Genomic DNA, 19,298 nt, shown 5'->3' on the forward strand with positions numbered 1-19,298 from the left:
GATTGCCCCCGACAGAATTTTTCCCATCTCAGTGCCTCCCCCAGGCATGCTGGGATCATGCTCTCTCTGGCTTTCTACATGCACACCGAGCTCCTCGCCAGGTCTTCCAGGGCAGGCTCACCCCAGCTGGCCAGGCAGCAGCCTTAACTGCATATTTCAGCAACCGTCTCAAGCTCCGAGGAGCTGGCATCTCTGCCAAAACACCTCCTCCTGCCTCTATTTAGGTCGCATAGCCATATGCCACTCCCCATGCAAGGCTTTGACTGAAAGCCACCATAGAGCGAGCCCTTTGCAGTACATCTAAAACATTCAACTCTGTACCTGAGCTTCTGTAAAGCACCACTGAACTAACGAACAAGCACTTTGTTCACTAAAATATCATGGCTGAGTGAAGAATTGGCTTAAACCACTGTCAGATATATAGCTGGATCCTATCACAGGGGAGAGGGGGAAAGGAAAACAGTGAAATAGGCTCTCCTCTTTCCTTTTTGGGGCAGCAGCAAGGAACTGCCACAGCCTGTACTATGGATTACACAGCAAAAATGCTATTTTGGCCCCCTAGTACCTACCTGGTTACCTGGAATGTAGAAAAAGACATTTCTTCTGAAACAAAACAAATCATAGCTGCTCATAAACTAACAAAAAAACCCCCAACCAACCAATGGCTGTGATTACCTTTCTACCATGCAACTAAAAGGTATGGACATGGGCAGAAATGCCCACAGTTTTGCAAGAGCAAAGACACAGAATTATGGCTTATCAGATCCAAATGTTTGATTGTGCCCCTGCCTCAGGGGTACCTTCCTGTAACCTCTATTAACAGCAGGAAGCTCATTTCCCAAAAAGAACTTCAGGGTATGCTGTGTATTTTTGAGGTCATTCCAACGAAAGTATGTAATAAGGATAATACTGCAGCAGTATTAAAGACATGATACGTTTCTAGGGTAAATAATGCTATAGTTTTGGAGAACATGATGTATGGATACTTTCTTGGAGTTTATTTACCCCTTCTTTTGGCGATGTTTGTTGTGTCATTTTCACACAAAAATAGTTCTTTGGGAAAATGTCAACGAGACTCTTCATCGGCATTTTCAGACTATTATATAAGAAGATGGCACAGATACTGCCTTCCCACAGAAATTAAATTGGCGTTCAAGGGGGAAACCAGTATTTCAACCTCCCAAAGGAAAAGATGAAGTTAACTTTACCTACCTACGCAGTCACAAAAGCTGGGTGGTAAGGTACAGTGCTTTGCTGATGCATTTGTGATTCTTAGGGATCTGACAGACACCCCCCAAGTAACCTTTCAGCTTTAAAATGCTGCTGCCCCTGGCTTTCCATCCCCCTGCTCTGCCAGAGATTATCACTTCTGTAGCAGAAGCAACGGAAGACGACGCGCTGTCGTTCCCTCTTCCGTAAGAGAACAAGGAGGGCAGGGCTCAGTTACGTATTGCAGACGCTCCAGTTCTCAGCCTGGTATCTCAGGAAAATGCAGGGGACTTTGAACTGGAGTTTCTGAGGCACAGGCGCCTGCTCCCAGCTGCTACCTCATTTCCAAGTAGAGTAGCCTCTGATAAAAAAAAAAAAAATACAAACCAACAAAACCCCTCCCACGCAACAAAAAAACCCCAAACAACCAACAGAGAGAACTGAGAAATTAATTTCCTAGGCTCTTACAGCTAGATCCAAGTGGGGTATTTCAGAGCGATGATTCTTAGGGTGTAAGATACCACATTAATTAGGACTCCCAAAACATCTTTGAAGGAGATTATTTGGAAAAGTCCTCAGTACTATTAATGTGAGCACTGAATAGGGCTGTTCACGGGTGCTATTACCTGTAGTATGTGAACCAAAGCTAATGCTCTTCAGAGGAGAAAGTACAGCCATTAACAATTCAAAGATTTCCTCATAATACCTTTTGCTCACATTGATCTATTTCTGGCTATTGAAAACCAACCAAACAAAAAACCCAAACGAGGCAAAAATATTTACTAGATGATATTGTCCTGAGAAGATGGACTTGCAGCCCAAAGCCCTCAGACATCAAAGGCAATAAAACTCTAAGCACTAATCCCTGGGGAATAGTCCCAGGTACCAGAGAATTCCTCAAATGAAAAGATTCTGAGCAAAGCACTCTTCGCAGGGAATTACTGGAGAAAACGATCCTTAATGTTCCTGCATCCCAATTTCCCCTAGTTACCACAGCAGCCAACCGTAAGTAAAGCAGGCAGATCTGCTCTGACAAGCATACGAAATTCATGCTTTCAGAGAATGTAATGTTAAGATTTGCACCATAGTTGGTATGTGGCAAAGATAGACTGGTGTGACTATGGGGAGAAAAGGCTTAGGCTCTCTGTCACGGAAAGTCATATCCCTAAAGCAAAATTTGTGCGTTGCCTGAAATCTGTAATCGTAACTCTCTCAAATGGATTCTGCCAAGTCCTTATCTAATTTCACCTCCGTTCAGCTACGGGTGCAACTGAATGGTCACAGCAGAGGAAACCCGAGCGCCTACAGCCGTACCACGGTGCATGGGTCCTGCAGTGATGCCTCCCTCCCAGATCTGCTTCACAGTAGCACTACCCCGGGCTGCCCACTGCTCTGGTCAGCAAAAAGACACACAAGCAAACATGCACAAGCTAACTCCATTACAGCTCCTCCTAAAAACACAGGTGAAGCCTGCGTTTCCCCTCCACTTGTGGCACAGCTTGAAAACAAAACAAAACAAAACCCCACCCAACCAAACAAAAACCCAGCACCCCCACCCCAGCCCCAAACACCCCACATTCACATTCAGTAGGATATTAAAATGCCCTGTGAAAATGTGTAAGTGTTCTTAGTTGGAATCAAGCTTTCTCTAAATTTACATAGACCATCCTCCTCCCTTTTGTCAGTCAAATGCGATGCTTTGGCAATCTAACTCCTGGCTATAACTCATATATACAGACACAGGAATTGTGCATAACTCCTCACTTCCCCTTTTTTTGGGATACATTTTGCAGGAAGCCATTCTAGACACTGGGAACAAACCATCATCTCCTCTTCCAAAAGAAGAACCTTACTGCAGGGGCCTCTCCAGTCCAAATGGTTAGGAATCCAATACACAACAATCTTGCAGAAATCAGCTGCCAGATTTATTATTCTACCTGAAAACCCCAAACAAACAAAACAAAAAAAAAAAAACCCAAACAAACAAAAAAGTGGAATTAAAAACAGACTTTAAATAAACCTCTTAGGTACATTTTAAAAAGGGTTAATCAGTTCAGTGAAAGACTTTTATATCTTCTGCTGAGAGATCATGTAATGTTGGTCTGATTGCTTGTTTTGTTCAGTGAGTCACTACCATATACAGATATATATATATTTCTTCTTAAATATTACACATTTGATGCATTTTTTCTTCTTTTTTTTTTTTTTCCTTTTTTTTTTTTTTCCTTTTTTGTCCAACCCCTTTCCCAAATACCCACATCCTGCCACAGGCAAGAGGCGCTCCGTGCTGACATTAAAGAACCAAAACCAGTCCAAGGACTTTTCATCAAAGCATGTTTCATTTGAACCTTATTTCAATGGAAACCACATTTTTTTTAAACAATCTTACTCAACCTTTTCCCTTTCCTTTTTGCTAATTCTGCAATTTTAGACTTCTGATTCTGGATTGATCACCGAAAATTTAAGTGCCATTGAGACTTATGGATGACAGAATTAGGTGACATATTAAGGCATATATACACTCCCATAAAATATGTTGTCTTACGGATCTGAGTGAATTAAATATTGGCCCAAATAGGTTTATGCACCTGTGGTTTCTAGTGACCACTACTTCTTTACTTTTGATTAATTGCATATTAAAATATTCATCGCTTAACTAGTGTTTTAACTGACAGAGGATGGAAAATTAACCCACCACCCAGGATTGTCTTTGAAATCTATCCGTTATGATGAAAATTATTCTTGTTGTTTTATGGTTATGCATTCATTTTCCTCCTGCTTCTCAAGAATATAGGAAAATTTGGTACTCCATATAACACCTATTTACATTTCAATGGGCAAAAAAAAAAAATCCAGATCTTACCCCCTCTCCCTCCCTTCAAACTATGAAATACTGTATTTCAGAGAAGGTGCTTATAAATATTTAAAACTTTTGGGGTTTTCTCAGGGCTTTTTTTTTTTTTTTTCATTTTACATACAGAATAGCATGTGTGGCTTGTGTTCAAGATTACCTGTCTCAAAAAAAATTGAAAAAATAACAACAAAAAAAAAACCCTCAAAATTTAAATTGTCTTCCGAGCATATCTGATCACATTTACATTTAGTGTCCAAAACAAGTTGATTGGTAACATCAGTGCCAGCACTACAACGTCATACAGCGACTTCATGGTATTCTTTGACAGTTCATCTAAGTCTCCGTTCCACCGAAAATTACAAAAGGTTCTGCAGAGCTTTCCTTAGCAAGCTGAAGCTTACTAGTCATTTGTGGATGCGCATAAAAGCTGCTTATAGCACAGCTATGGCGTAAGCTATTTTCTAAGCAATAAATGGTTCAAGTCATCTATTTTGTCCTGAAATGCTACCTGTAGTTACAGCATTGCTTATAAATGGTCATAGTAAATTCAGCATCAAAGAGAATATTACAGAAAAAGACAGCAGCAGAAGCATTAGCATTATCTAGTATTTATATATGTTATCAACATAACACAGCAGTAAAAGGTTTAAATGCATATTAATGGGTACCGTGTCTAAAAATTACTAAAGTACCTATTTAGTGTATTGGATATTTTTCTCAAGGAGTGCTTGCTGTGTCTAAACAGCATAATTAGATATGTGACTTAGTACAGTTAATTCCTATTGATTAAATAACTTATTTATGTACCAAAGGAAATGGAAGAATACAAAATGTTTTCTCCCTCCTGATCATGATCCTGTATTTAATGCTGACATGATCATCAGAAAGCCTACCACATGTAATTACTACCCTCAAATGGATCTTGAAAGGTCTAAGCCATAGTATGGGCCATATATGTATAGCAACGTGGCACCAGATACGGCATGCGGCTTGGAGTCTGAAGTAAGGGATTTTGCTTGGTCACTGTATTTATGGCCACTCTGTCATTAAACAGGAATTTTTCTGAGGCCATTCCAAAAAAAAAAAAAAAGAAAAGGAAAAACTCAAGATATCTGGTTGTTTTCAGAGGCAAGGTGCAAGGTCTGCCACTGCAAGTTTCTAAATTAAATGCTTTGCTTCTCTTTTATAACTGCAGAAAGACAATTAAGAATGGCAAGAAACAAATGCCCTAGGCATGCTGTGCTGATATCATCACCAAGTGGTTATTTTGCACAATGAGAATTAACTGTACTACGGATACCCAGAGAAAATGTACAATATCTTATGCTGATATGAAACAAAACAGACATGATATAGCTTTTTCGTACTTAAAACCTGTATGTTCCCTTCCCAAACTTAAGTAAAAAGCAAACCCACCCTTTTCCTCCTGTTACACAGAATAACGTTTAGGTTCCAACCCTCCCCTTTCAAATAAAGTGCGCTGTCCATGGCAGACCATAGGAGTAATGCAACAGGAAAAGCCCCTTTTAGTGTACTATTTAAAAAACAAACTGAAGTCGATTCAGCTTTCCTCTGGGTCTTGTGAAAGAGGAGAAGCCTAAGGGAGGGGGGAATCATCCCCTTCACTGTCACTGTTGTTAATAGACATAGCCTTCATTATAGGGGTGGGTGTTGCAGCAGCCACCGTCCTGCATGTAGACCATGCTCTCATCGAAGTGGGACAGAGGTACAGTGTCCTCCTCATTGATGTGGCGCTCCATGTCAGTCTTCAGTAAGGGGCGCTGGTTGTCTGGAAAAGCCATGGAGAAAAGCGCTTCAGGGTCGCAAACAAACTTGTAGACGTATCTTTCTCCAGCCACCTTAGGACAACAGAAGGGACAAAAAGGTGCAGCGTAAGGCCTTGTAGTTTTGCAATAGTCTTGTGAAGAGACTTCGTTACGCAATTAATAATGCAGCAGCAGAACTGGTAAGGCAACGACCTAGCAAAGACAACAGGGATCTGCAGAAGCAGACTCTGCAGAATGCTCCTGGTTTTGCCACATGTGATGGCCTGGTAGAAGATGGACTAGGTATTCTACCTCCAAACTTTTGTTTGCAGTCATTTCCTACACTGAACCACAAATAGAACTGTTCTTTGGAAAATGTAAACAAATTGTCACTACAGTGGCAAAATAAAATGACTAAGTCCAACACTCTGTGTGCAAAGTGGAAAAAAGAATCACGTTGCATGATAGAGATCTGAATTTCACTTTCTGCAGATTGATTCATACTTAAGTATAAAAGCACTTAGTTATAGTGCATGCTGATTGTACAATGACAGCGTAAGCAAATACGTAGGCTAATATGTACTTAGCAATTGCTCATGTGAAGCTGGGACATTTGGATTTGCTTATGGAGGGGCAATTCGTCCAAAGATACTAAAGTTTTCCCTTATTCAGAAATAGCACTAAATGTCTGCACTTCATCTTCCTAAAAGCTGAAGAATGATAAAAACAATACAGAATTCTTGTCTTATTTTAAAAAAAAAAGTCAATATAGTGTCTTCTTAAAGCACCTTACTTAAAGAATTATGTTAAAAAATATGAACCGTGTTGCATGCTCACAGTTTATTTAAGTTATTTTAAAATAAAGATCATATTGTCTGCTTTTTGCAACTCCAGCTAGCACGGCATTGGAAGTGAGTGAATGAAGGTGGCAAATGTGTTGCAAACTTAACTCTTTTCTTATGGGTGCAAAATAGTCTGAAGCACCTCCTTAAATTTTCAGCTTATTTATTCTACAAATAAAGGGTTTGGTAGAGGCTATAACTGCAGCAGAATTTTTTTCATCAAATTAATGTCGGCAAGTTTGACAGACTGAGGGCTGCATTCAGAAATTGGGCATTTGCGTCACCTGTTATCATTGCTTAGCTTAAAACAAAAGGGGAAAAAAGGTGCATGCAAACCTTGCAGTAAGGAAACCTGCTATGAATCTACAACCCACATTCATTTTTAATGTACACTAACTGGCCAGATAGGGTGATCCCAGGGAAAGCCTCAAACATTGCTATGTCAGAAAAATAAGCATCCAAACTAGCTTTTAAAATGTGTGTTGAATACTTTCTTGTAGATAAAAAAATAGCAGCCTAAGAGGTAGCAGGCTAGCTGTCAGAAGTACTTGTAAACTTTCCATATTAAATGGATGTGTGTGTTGTGCAGCATTATCAGCCTTATGGTATTCCTGCCCCCATCTTTTCAACTTCTTTCACTCTCTTTGCTGCTTATTCTTGCCTCTGTGCTGCCTTTGAACTGTGCTAGCACAACTGCCCGTGTAGCTGAGCTATAACCTGCAATGAGGACCACCTCTGCCTGAAGCACCACCTAGCAAAATAAGTGTTTCTGTTTCTCTCCAGCTGGAGCTGATCTCCAGTCCATTTTACAAAGACTCAATGAAGAGTTCTGTGACACACAAGAACGGATGAGGCACTGTGCTGCTGAAGTGCCATAAGCTGACACAAGCCCAGAGTGTTGTCCACGGGGACTCAGGGATAGTGAAAAAGGAGAGCACTACAACGATCCCTTCATCAGAGGACTTGTAAGAGGCAAATCCAAACTGAGACTTCACAAAACCTATTGGAAAAGTTGCCCAGCAACTTGAGCAGAGAGTATTATTTCCATTCATAGAATTGGCAAATGGCAGGTTCAAACATGTTAGTCATCACAGGTCACAGAACTAATGTGAAGGGATATAGAACAAGTTTTACAGCACAACGTGTTCATTATGATCTTTGATCACACCTGCCAGTTTTGTAGATGCAGCAGACAGGTCTCTTATTGATTTCTCAGCCAACCTACGTAGTACATAGCAAGACTTAAAAACATACACGTAAATCACGCCAAGCCACAGTAGAAGGACGGGTTGAATATTGTCAGCAAAACCAGACTGTTATATATAAATTATTGTTAAATATTTCTCATAATTCAGCCTGTTATAAAATATTAAATTCCACTTAAAAATGGTATTATTACAACACTATTGGTAAAATATTAAAGTATTTGGTATGTTAAGAGGTACCATTTTTCTCCCGTATCTTGTACTTACCAAAGTACCCAAGTGCTGGGCAGCTAATTTAGATCTGCAAAACATTATTCATACCGTACTCTACTGTTTGCCTTTACCAGGTGCCAGGAAGCTCTTTTGGATATGTTTGAATGTTACCTCTTGCCCTATAATCATGATATGTATTGTGTGAACTAAAACCACAGACAATTTTTACATAGAAAAAAAAATCTTGATGCGTACACTGGACTTGGTAGGTGAAAAGGCTTCGTGTTTGCCTAAATAGATGAAAAACCTACCTAAGCAATGCCGTTACAAGTACTCCTTGTAAACTGACTTATGGATTAACATGCAACACTGGTGAAATTTAATACAGAATTAGCTACTCACCTTTTGCATGATTCCCTTTTCATAATAATAGCGAAGTGATCGGCTAAGTTTATCATAGTTCATAGCTGGCCTATTTTTCTGAATCCCCCAGCGACGTGCCACCTGCCACAAAAATGGATTAGCATTGATTTGCTAAATGCATTTAACAAGCAGATCTTATCATCAGATACTTTATTTGGGGATGGAGGAGGGGGAACCCTGCAGGTGCAATGAATAAACAAGAGAAAAGGTTGCCATGACCTGAATTTCCCATGTACTACTATGATTTTTAATTGGACACACAGTCCTCCATTAAACTTGAAGCAGACTTACTCGTTTGCAAATGTGATGGAGGGTTGGGGTTTTTTTGTTTGTTTTTAATAAAGAAAACCAATGAAATATAAAGCCATATAAAGAGATGATACATAAAAAATTATTTATCAAGTTCTACCAGAAAAGTTTCATGAAAGATGGAAACTTTTCATTAGGTTGATACTGTGGATAATTGTACTATTCCTGTGTTTTCCCTGCTGTCAGGACACTAAGTTATATTAAACACTCATGCATACACACTCAGTTCATGACCTAATACAGGCTGTACTTGGAATGACAGCGATGTTGAGATTATTAGGAGATACAAGTCAAAAGCCAACTCCTAGTCTTAAATATTACTTCAGCAAAGAAAATGAATTATCAGAGGAGGCAAGGTAATCGTTTGGAAGAATCAAATGGTAGTATGAAGAATGGCACAGAAATTTCATCATTGCAGTTGCATAATTTCCCTTAAAAATAATAATAAAAAGGGAGTTGTAAGCAACTCATGAAGCCATGCCACAGAGAGCAATATGCCTTCTGCTCTGAATTATGATTTCTACTTGCCTTTATGCTTCCTGTTGTATTGCCAAAGGTAGTTCTGGACAAAGAGACCTTTTGTTTAAAGAGCTTAACTGCTTATTCCCCACCTGAAATTATAATCGGCTGCCAGTGACATTTCAATTACTGGCTATACAAATGACTATCATGTCACCAGAGGGGAGAAAAAGTCAGAGCCGATGAACTCTTTAAAGCACATTTTATAAAAATGTTTGAGAGGTGCATATGCATACAGCTCTGGAAAAAGGAGAGAGTAGCCAAGCAGCTTCTCTGCAGACTGCTTTATGAAACTTTCCCATAGGTGTCTGGAGCCTTTTGATGCAAACCATAGATGACATGCAGTACTGAGAACTGAAGGGGACTAAATAACAACAGCAAAATCCATGACTTTGATCTCCATCTGAACAATAATTTTTAAAATTTCTTTTTAAAGCATTATTTCCTTTCAGTGGTGCAGCTTTTCAGGCTTATGTAAATTATCATGGCTCTGCTAACTTCAGCTATGTTATAGCTCTATTGAAACATACCTCCAATCATGTCAACTTATTCCAGCTGTAGATTTGGCCTAGATGCATAACCTTGATTTGCCTATTCATCTTTGTAACACATGCCTACATCACTCTTTGTCTATTCCTGCCAAGTTGTTTTCTGCACTAATCAGAGTCCTAAAAGTCCCCAACATAACAGGCTTGCATAATAAATAAATATACAGCAAAGATAACAACAAAATAATGGTTGAGAATATGCTATCCTGTGTGGTATTTTGACATTCCTAAATAAGCAAGCAGGTCCAGAAGTAGTCTTGGTAAGTGAGTCTTCTTGTCCCTGAACTGCACAGCATTTATCAAGTCTTGGTCTGTGGAAGGGATTCAGGCTTCTAGCCTTTGCTGAAGGTTACTGTCCCTGTGACAAGGCAACATAAATAGACCTACACCCAGTTCTTGGCCTCCATGGTTCACAGTTCTCTGCTTTCTGAATGAACTAGGGTATTCGAGGAGCTGATACATATTCATTTTTGTTGTCACCCTTTCTACAAGGGCATAAACCTCCAGAAAGGGATGGGATGGGAAAGGTCATGTCATTAACATCCTAACCTGCTACAGCTGAACCAACAAGCTCTTTGACTTCCCTTCAATTTACACTTCGCAACCAACAGAAGTATCCAGCTTCCCATAGGCTATTCTTATTTTAATCAACAGTTTCTGTCAGATCCATGACATTCATATGAAAATAGCCTAGGCTCCCCTGTACTCCCTAACAGCACACAGGAGTAAGCAAGTTTCAAGTAGCCTGCCTCCTCTGGATCTTGGATGCAGTGCTGCTCAAAACCACAATGCAATTGCTACAAGGTCAGACAAGCAGATGATCTGATTAACTTAAATCAGAATATCCAATTCTTCAGGAATAATAATAACAACACAATAAGGAAGCCTTAAGAGTTTTGTTTTGCTACTTTCCCTTCCTTAGCTAATAAAATCTACAAAGTTTTTGCACCATCTGCTGGAAACCATTTTTCAATAAACGTCTTCAATCTTGAAAAACTTTGGATGTAGCTTAAAGGCAAGACAAAACTAAAAGGGTAAAAAATACTGAGACTGGGACAGGGGAAAAAAATCAGATACTTCATTCACCAAAAATCAAGCAAGCGTTTTTCCAAAGATTTCACCCTGTTCTAAGCCAGGCCACAAAACTAAGAAGTCCATGTAGCCTGCTAAGGCTGCAGACTTGCCAGCAAAGTTTCCGTATCAAATTGACTGAGAATGTTCTGTGGTCAAATCCTCAGACGCACAGTGCCAGGATCTGCCACGGTGACTATCACTAGGGCAGGGGAAGCTCAGAAAAACCAGAGCCAGCACGCGGGTCCCTGCAGCAACCTGCCCTTCAGCCAGACCACACTGAGAAGAAAAGGGACATCAGTCCTGTCTCCATCCCCAGCTACTCTATCATCCCCCTTAGGGCTGTTGGCAGACAATGTAACTCAAATGCAAGAAAGCTTTCAGATTTCTTATGCCAGCAGATGGATGGCAAACGGCAGAAATAGCTGGTGGAACACAGAAGCAGCCTTACGCCCCCGAACCTTCCTACTCAGCTCTAACTCAGAGGGGATCCTGATGGAAAACTTGCTGTGGTCTCCTCTGTTACCCAACCTTGTCCAAGGGGCAAAAAAGTAAACCAGGGTGATATTGCTTTTTGACAACCCTAATGAAATCATGCACGTCAGTATTACAATAAAATTCAGGCACAACTGATTTTCTAACAGTTTCCATGGCTGTTTAGAACACAGGATAGATTATTTAATGTTACCTAGTCAAAAAAAGGTATGTAATACAAAGTTCAATTTACTCCTGTTTATCACACAAGTGAACTAAGTCATGCTTCAGCGTATGTTCGTGAATACAAGTAATTTTAACTACCCCATGAGTCCTTCATGGTTCATGGGAGCTGTGCACGTGCACGAGTGTTTGCAAGCCTAGGACCTAAGTGTGCACTAAACAATCTAACAATAAAGACAAGCAGGAAGACTCTGAAGACAACGCTAAAAAGGGGGCTGGGGAGGGGGGGTGTTATATAATTTTGATGGGACTTTATGGCCTCACGTTCTTAACCTCCTCTTTTGCTATCTGTCAGAGCTGGGGTTTTTCACTCTACAGCCTAAAGTTCCAAGATCCCACATCTTCACACTGAAGAGTATTTAGTGTTGAAAGACTATTCAGAGACAATTTTCAAAGGATTTTGGAACACAGCTCTATCCATGAAGTGGTTCTTAAAAATCTGGGCCCCACGACTAATGTCAAGTATTTTGTAACTCTAGTACTTGCAATATTTTTATTATTTTGTGAAACTAGGAATCAAGTCTACACTTAACCACACCTCTGTCCTAAATGAAGCACTTCCCTTGCCAGTCCTTTCTGTCACCCTTCTGAAGTGCTACTGAAGCAAAATATTGAAGGAAAACAGGGCCTAAATCCAAAGGAGCACTATTAAATTTGCAGGACGGGGCAGTGGTTGTCAGGGCATGCTGTCCATCTAACTCACCTCCTCTGGCTCAATCAGCTTGAATTCCATGCCTCGGCCAGTCCACGCTATGAAATGAGAGTTTGATGGGTCATCAAGAAGAGCTACCAAGAACTGCCACAGCTGAAGCGAGCCTCGCCGTTGATACGTGGGTCCCTCGCGGTACATGCCTGGCTCCTGTTTGACGTCACCTGCACAGAATAGCAACAACATTGGATGAGCAATGTGCAAAAAGCATTACCACTCGGTTTGTCAGTTAAACTGGCAAAGCAATCATTAGGGTTAATAAAACAGAGGGAAAGAATTCTTACTACCCAGCCACCCACAAATGCAACATTCCCTGTCGGCTGCTAATTGTAAACACTCTTACAATAACATATTCATATACTAAAAAGTACCTAAATTCAGTCACGATTTGTGGAAGTCTCCCTAAGCCTATCCACATTTACTTCTGATACATGCAAATCTCGCTTGCAAACCATTTTGCAATATCCTCTATCTGAAAGAGCATGAACTATTTTTGTAAGCAACTCTGATGTCTGAAGAACTGCATTTGTGTACTATACTTTGCACAGGCCCCAGTTTTGGAAATGTAATGTACGCTTCATAAAGCTGCAAAGCCCTACTGAGTGAAACTTCTTTTGCATGCAAATGCTTCTAAGGAAAATTTGACAAAGTATTTGACTTGGAGTTAAACAGCATGTGCTTTATGTATAGGTATGCAAATCCTGCAGATATGCGAGTTCCTCTGTGGCACATTGGACTTGCATATAAGCACACATTACTTTTACTCATATCTACATATTAGATTAGTATTCCCCCTGAAAAGCAGTAAGTTAATTTTTCTAAAATTTCAAGTCCAGAGGAAGTTTTTAAAAAACAATAACAATATTCTGCTAGCTGTTCCACAAACTGCCAATGAAAAGCCATCCTGCGACATCCATACTGTGTCTCGGTTGTTTTTAAATCATATTCATACTAAACAACTCATGCAAACAACAACAGCTGAAAGGTCTGATGCTGAAGCAGAGAGTATTTTTTTCTGCACACAATGACAGCAATCCTTGATACGCTGGTAAAACTCCTCATTTCAACTACCAGAACAGCAATACCTTCCAATAAGCAGTATGACCTGTTTAATATAGAAAACCAGGACTCTACATTCAACCACAACATTAAGATGCTCTGATGGCCATCACAGAACAGCTCCATGTAGTGAAAGTAAGAATAATAATATTAAAAATGGGGCACTTCCTTTTGTAATCAGGAAAGAAAATTGAGTCAATAGCTGTAGAAAACAAATAAATCAACACAAGGCTTTTGGGTTTATGTGAGGTTCAAGTTCCAGTCCTGAAGGGCCTTCTTTTTCAAGGACAAGATTTTTCTTTTAATGATAGCTGAGCAATGCGCAAATAGCAAGTGCAGTATTACAGAGGATCAGATTCTTTGCCTGTGCTGATCTTTGATTTCAAACAAAGCAGCTGAGAATCTACTTCTGAAACAGCAAGACTAGTCCTGGGCTTATCCCACTTTTACTTTACTGGCCAAAACATGATGACACATCTGCTATTTTTTCCTCAAAAGTAATTATGCTACAAGTATAAACACACCTATTTGTATCACCACATCAATCTTCTAGAGTACAAGGTGTTCTCTCAATGGACAGTCATAGAAGCTAGCAGACTGCTTGCTTTGCAAGCACACAAATATTTCCAAACATCTATTTCTTTTACTTTATTTGTATTTCTTTTCTATTTTCATTCCCTTCCCTGTACAAAACCCAAACAAACAAAAAGGATTTTCAAGAAAGACATAGACAAACTCTACTCCTGAAGAGCTTTAACTTCTTGCAGGTACAGGGTCTGATGTCATTCCCATAAATGTAAATATAAAACTGCCACTGATACTGAAAACAGATCAGGTTCACAATCATTTTTGGGGAAGAAAAAAACCCTGACACGATCTGCTTTAAAAAGGGGGAGCGGAGGGGAAGCATACATTCCAAAGTCAGGGTATAAAGCAGAATTTCAATAAATCACCCTTTCAGTGTACGTGTCAATCCGGTGACAATGCAATATTGGATAGAGCAACCTTCAGTTAGGTCTAATATTATTTAAAATCCTCTATTTATTTCTTGCAATTCCTTACCAACCCTAGAATATACATGATACCCCCGTTTGAGGAATGTGTAATTCTCTGGGTTACTTTCATTTTAGGGTCTCCCATTCTCCAGCAAAATCAACAAATGCTGCTAGACACGTAATAGTTTTGTAATCCATATAAATGATTCTCAGGGGAAAACACACAAAATAAAGCAGAAGGAAAAACCCCAAGAGTTCTCCAGCTCTACTTTTAGCTATAGTTTTAGCTATAGTTCACATGTTTAACAGGTAAGGTTAGATACTCTCTGATAAATAAAGCTGGACATAAGTACTCTAACACAAAGAAGCCACTCTAGCAAATTTAAGTAACTGGTCTCCAAATTAATTCCTAAAGTTGCAGACTAACAGAGTCACCAGCAAGAAATACTGAGTCCATCTACTTTGTCTATAATGAAATAAATCTGAAATCAACTGAGTTACACCAGGAAACTGATTTTACATCAGAGTAACTGAGGATAATTTGGGCCATTTATTTTAATTGACCTCAGAATCCCTCTTGAAAAAAAAAAAACCTGTTGTAATGGGTAATGTTGTGAAAAGATCATTGATTTCTTATCAATCCCACTGAAAAATAAACCACTAGTACAATGTTTAACGTAGTGCAAATACACTGACACAATCATGCCCTATAAACTCACTCCCCACTATTCATCACTTCACAGACAGCAAGACAAGAGGCTTAATCCTGAGTAAAACCAAAGCTGCTGCTTTCTCCACCGTTCTGTTAATTATAAGAAAAGCTTTCTTTAAATCTCAAACAACAAGCGGTATGTGATCACCAGTGCAATGGAAATCCTCCTATTACTTCTCAACAGTACAGGAACTGAGCTCCTCTGCCACAACTCTGGATACAGCACCTTTCGCTGCCAAAAGTTGAACGACATCCTATTGAAATGGAGACTTTGGTTTCAAGAGACAAAGGTCAGCTTTGGTTGGGCGCACCGCAAATGGTGTGTTAAGGAATCCTAAATTGGAACGTTACCGAGCTTTTTTGATCAGCAACAGAGAAAAGTCCCTCATCTCTTCCTTTTTCATCTCCCCACACAAGAAAAAGAGAGAGAGATGTGTCATACATACCGTCAAACTTCTCTGGAACAACGCAAGTGTCATCATAAAACTGCCTAGGTCCCTTTTCATACATACAGCCTGTAAGTTAAAGAGAGAGAGGTGTTTATTTAAAAGATGCATGGGGAAAGAAGAGATCATAGGCTTAATGCCAGAGGGAACACTAAGTCATAGAGGAATCAGATTAATATCCCACATCCTTTACACACCGCCCAATTGCAACATTTTGGCCTCAGTACAGGGGTGTTTAATTAATGTGTGCATTCCCAAAAGACTGTTTATCTCCACCTGCAAAAATGAAAAAGCACCCATTTTTCTCTGTGATTTATTCCAAAATGTTTGTCTCATTTCCTGTTTGAACTAGCATGGCTTTGACTTTTAACCATTAGTTCCTGTGGGTCTTCTCCCTTCGAGACTAAAAAAGTCCTATTCGGCATTTCCTCCCCATACTCACAGCAGTCACCCCCTTGATGTTTCTTCCAATTAAGACTGTTCTCTTAAATTTAATTTTTGTCGTTAAAAGACACTCTCTGCAATCCTGCATGCTTTCTAGCACTCTCTTCTGTACACACTCCTACTTTTCAGTATTATTTTAATGTTTTGCTTAACCAGAACTGTACTGCATGCCACTATCAGCCTCACCAGTGCTACTCAGTGAGACAAAACATCTCCTGCTCTCCCGCCTCCCTATGATCCTCGTTTTGACTGTGCAAATATTATAGAAGGCCCTTTTGCCATACGGTTACAATGTTTGGTTGGGCTGGTTTCCCACTGTGAAGCCAAGGAGGAGGAGGCCCATCTCAAAATCATTTTTTCCAATATACTGTTTCCCGGTTCCATAGGCCTGGTCTACATTCAGCATATTAAAATAACATTTTGTTTTATGTGCCCAGATTACCAAACAATTCAAATTGCTTTGTGTGACTGCCCTGTCTTGCCCGTTATTTACCACTCGGCCTGTCTTTGTGCCATAAAGTTATCTATTAACTTTTTTCTGTATCCTAACTGAAAATGTTGAATAGAAACACTCCTGATATCAATTCCTACAGAACTATAATAGAAACAATCCATTTAGAGATGATTGCCCAGTGACAGCCACTTTTAGATCTGTCAGTTGGCCAGGTCTTAATGTATTTAACGTGTACTTTAGTGATACTGCTTTGTGCTAACTTCTTAATCAGAATGTAATGCAGTGGCAAACTGTATGCCGTAAAAAAATCTAACTACATGATACAAGTATCTTTATCAATCAAACTTTTAATCTCAACGAAGAATAGAATCAGATTTGACATGACCTTTATTCCATAAAATCATGTTGACTGATTTACAAATACAGAAAACAAATATTTAATCAAACATTACTGCTTTTCTACATAATTCATAACAATTTTACCACCTCCAAGTACTTATGAGTGCGTAACATGGCTAAGATTGTCTTTCTCCTGCCTAGGCTGTGAATGAAACTCAGATCTGTTGACCTTAGCCCTGCAGTTGGTGGATTTTTCCCTGGTGTCTTTCACCTCCCTTATCAAGCTTCTATACTTCATATAATTTCATATACCAAGACTGTTATAAATTTCCATCTCCTGTGCCACCCTCCTTGTCGAATACTACCTTTTATTTCTATTTTCTGCCTTTATTCCACCCCAGAAGCAGTTGGGCTTTGTTAACTTTCCAGTTGTGTCTTTTCACTAGTGAATGAAGTCTTACTAGAGGACTTTGATTCATACATCTGCCTGAGTTCTCTTTAATCTCAAAAATAATTTCCCTCATATTTGTGAAATTTTCCCCTTAGAAGAAAACTGAATAAACTCTAAACAAACAAACAAACAAAAAATCATATATTGACAAGAAAGGTACACCAAAGCAGGAGAGGGGAGGGTACAACCTCTCTTTCAGTGGTCATTTTTTCTCAGTTATGTTGACCTTCTTATTTTTAATACATATGCTTTTATATATACAAAGTGCTTTTACTCAGAATTATTAATTTTGACAATGAACTAAGCTCTGCCCTACTGAAGTCACTGAGAGTTTTGGTATATATCATACGGCTGTACAGTTTGGGCCTAAGGACCACCAAAGCATCGCAGAAATCCTAACAAAAGGAAAAGCCAAAAACCTTCACTGAAAACTTTTTGAAGTATAAAATGGATTACTGAACAGTTAACTGAGCCTGTCACACCAATAGCCTGGAAAATACCACGTGAGCAGAATGGGTGAAATGGACAAATTTTTAAGCGTCTCTTCCTTTCAACTGCTAGAGGCCTTGAAAAGCAGAATGAGTAAATTCATAATGAAGTTGCTTTTATCCTGATCAACCTGTGGCACTAGAAGAAGCTACAAAAAAAATCAGTGCATCAGAAACTCAAGACTGGGAAGGGAAAGAAAGATGATGCAAGTCTTCCCAGCAGCAAAATTAAACGACTGAACCCCAAATCCCTCCAGGCTTTTTAATTTTTTTAAGTTTCTCTTGTACAAAAGCAATACATAATAGAAAACTTAACTTCTGTTCTGTTTGGGTGAGCCAGGAAGCCTTCTTGCCTCATGTAAATGGAATGGCAGCTAGGCACTTCTGAAAGGAGAAGACGACAATGCTAGTCAAAAGACTGTCTGGAATTAAAAGTGTGCAGGTTATCAATGAGACAGGCTGCAGGCAGAAGAGCAACAAAAAGGATGCAAGTTACAGCGAGGGGGAACCTGTCAACACAGTTAGCACTTCAGAGCAGCACGCACAAGGCATGGCGGAGGAGAAAATCATAATGTGAGGATCACAGATCCCATCTAACACAGGCACTTGAACTCAAACCCTGACTGTAATCACCTTTGCTAAAAGCTGACTCCCATGACAATTACACTTTAGACCATTCGCAGACCAAAAAATCCACACCAAACAGTACAAATATTGTAAACCCTGTGCTTGCATATCTATCTTTGTAACTAATTCAACCTAGCATTTTTAATCAATTACACAGAAAAGCCTGCCAATCACACTGGAGACTGACAGACTCTACGTTAATACAAGGAACAGCAGAGTGAATTTAGAGTAGGATATTGCTTTGTAGACTCTGGTTAAGGATTTGAAGGGTTAATGAAATTTTCTGCGATTGCTAAGCACTTAATCCAGGAATTCAGATGCATTAATTTCACCCTCCACTTGTACACCCCTAACCAAAAAAGAAACCCCCCCAAAAGAAAAAAAAAATAGTGCACACATTCCAAGTAATACAGACATTTATTTGCCATTCCCTACCTCTCCTCAAATCTGCAAGAAGAATGAGAAAAACCAAACAGAACTAATGAAAATGGTGTTCTTTAGATGTCTTTCTATTTTTTCCCCATGTCTTGCACTGTCCCCAAGTAGCCGCATCCGGTGCGCAGGGACTTGCAAACAGAAATACACCAGAAATGTTTGCCCTTCTAGACCATGCTTAACCCACTTCTTGGATATCAAAAGTCTTGCTTAACAAAGCCTGTTTGATCTTGTGATAAACTTCTACCCTAAGCTACGCAATCTGTTACCAGTAACTTGTAACTCTTTTAAGAGATGCAAAAAGAGGTCGAAAGAGCAGACGTTATTTTTCCAACACTGCCTACAGACTCTTTCAGACTGTGATTCCAAATTTCACTGTTCACTGACTAGTGATGAGTATCAAAGATTTGGCAGGATAAGAAAATGAGGTTTTACACTGACTTCACAAAACGAATGAAACATA

The 19,298-nt window shown here is 39.5% G+C and overlaps 1 protein-coding gene across 7 annotated transcripts in view; it reads right to left on the minus strand.

Moving 5' to 3' along the window:
* Window positions 1-5,700: 5,700 nt before the first annotated feature.
* Window positions 5,701-19,298, minus strand: part of ETV1 (ETS variant transcription factor 1) — a 64,752-nt gene continuing 51,154 nt past the window's right edge. For 6 of the 7 annotated variants that reach the window (XM_035903614.1, XM_009648354.2, XM_009648283.2 and 3 more), the window contains 6 exons: window positions 18,090-18,157; window position 17,181; window positions 15,598-15,666; window positions 12,380-12,549; window positions 8,492-8,593; window positions 5,701-5,922 (listed from right to left, as the gene is read on the minus strand). In XM_035903614.1, the coding sequence (XP_035759507.1) occupies window positions 5,701-5,922; window positions 8,492-8,593; window positions 12,380-12,549; window positions 15,598-15,666; window position 17,181; window positions 18,090-18,157 (632 nt within the window). The remainder of the gene's footprint in view (window positions 5,923-8,491; window positions 8,594-12,379; window positions 12,550-15,597; window positions 15,667-17,180; window positions 17,182-18,089; window positions 18,158-19,298) is intronic. The other variant, XM_009648428.2, reaches the window with a different exon arrangement.

The sequence above is a fragment of the Egretta garzetta genome, unplaced genomic scaffold, assembly GCF_000687185.1.
Source record: "Egretta garzetta isolate BGI_Z169 unplaced genomic scaffold, ASM68718v1 scaffold210, whole genome shotgun sequence".
Classification (NCBI taxonomy): Eukaryota; Metazoa; Chordata; class Aves; order Pelecaniformes; family Ardeidae; genus Egretta; species Egretta garzetta.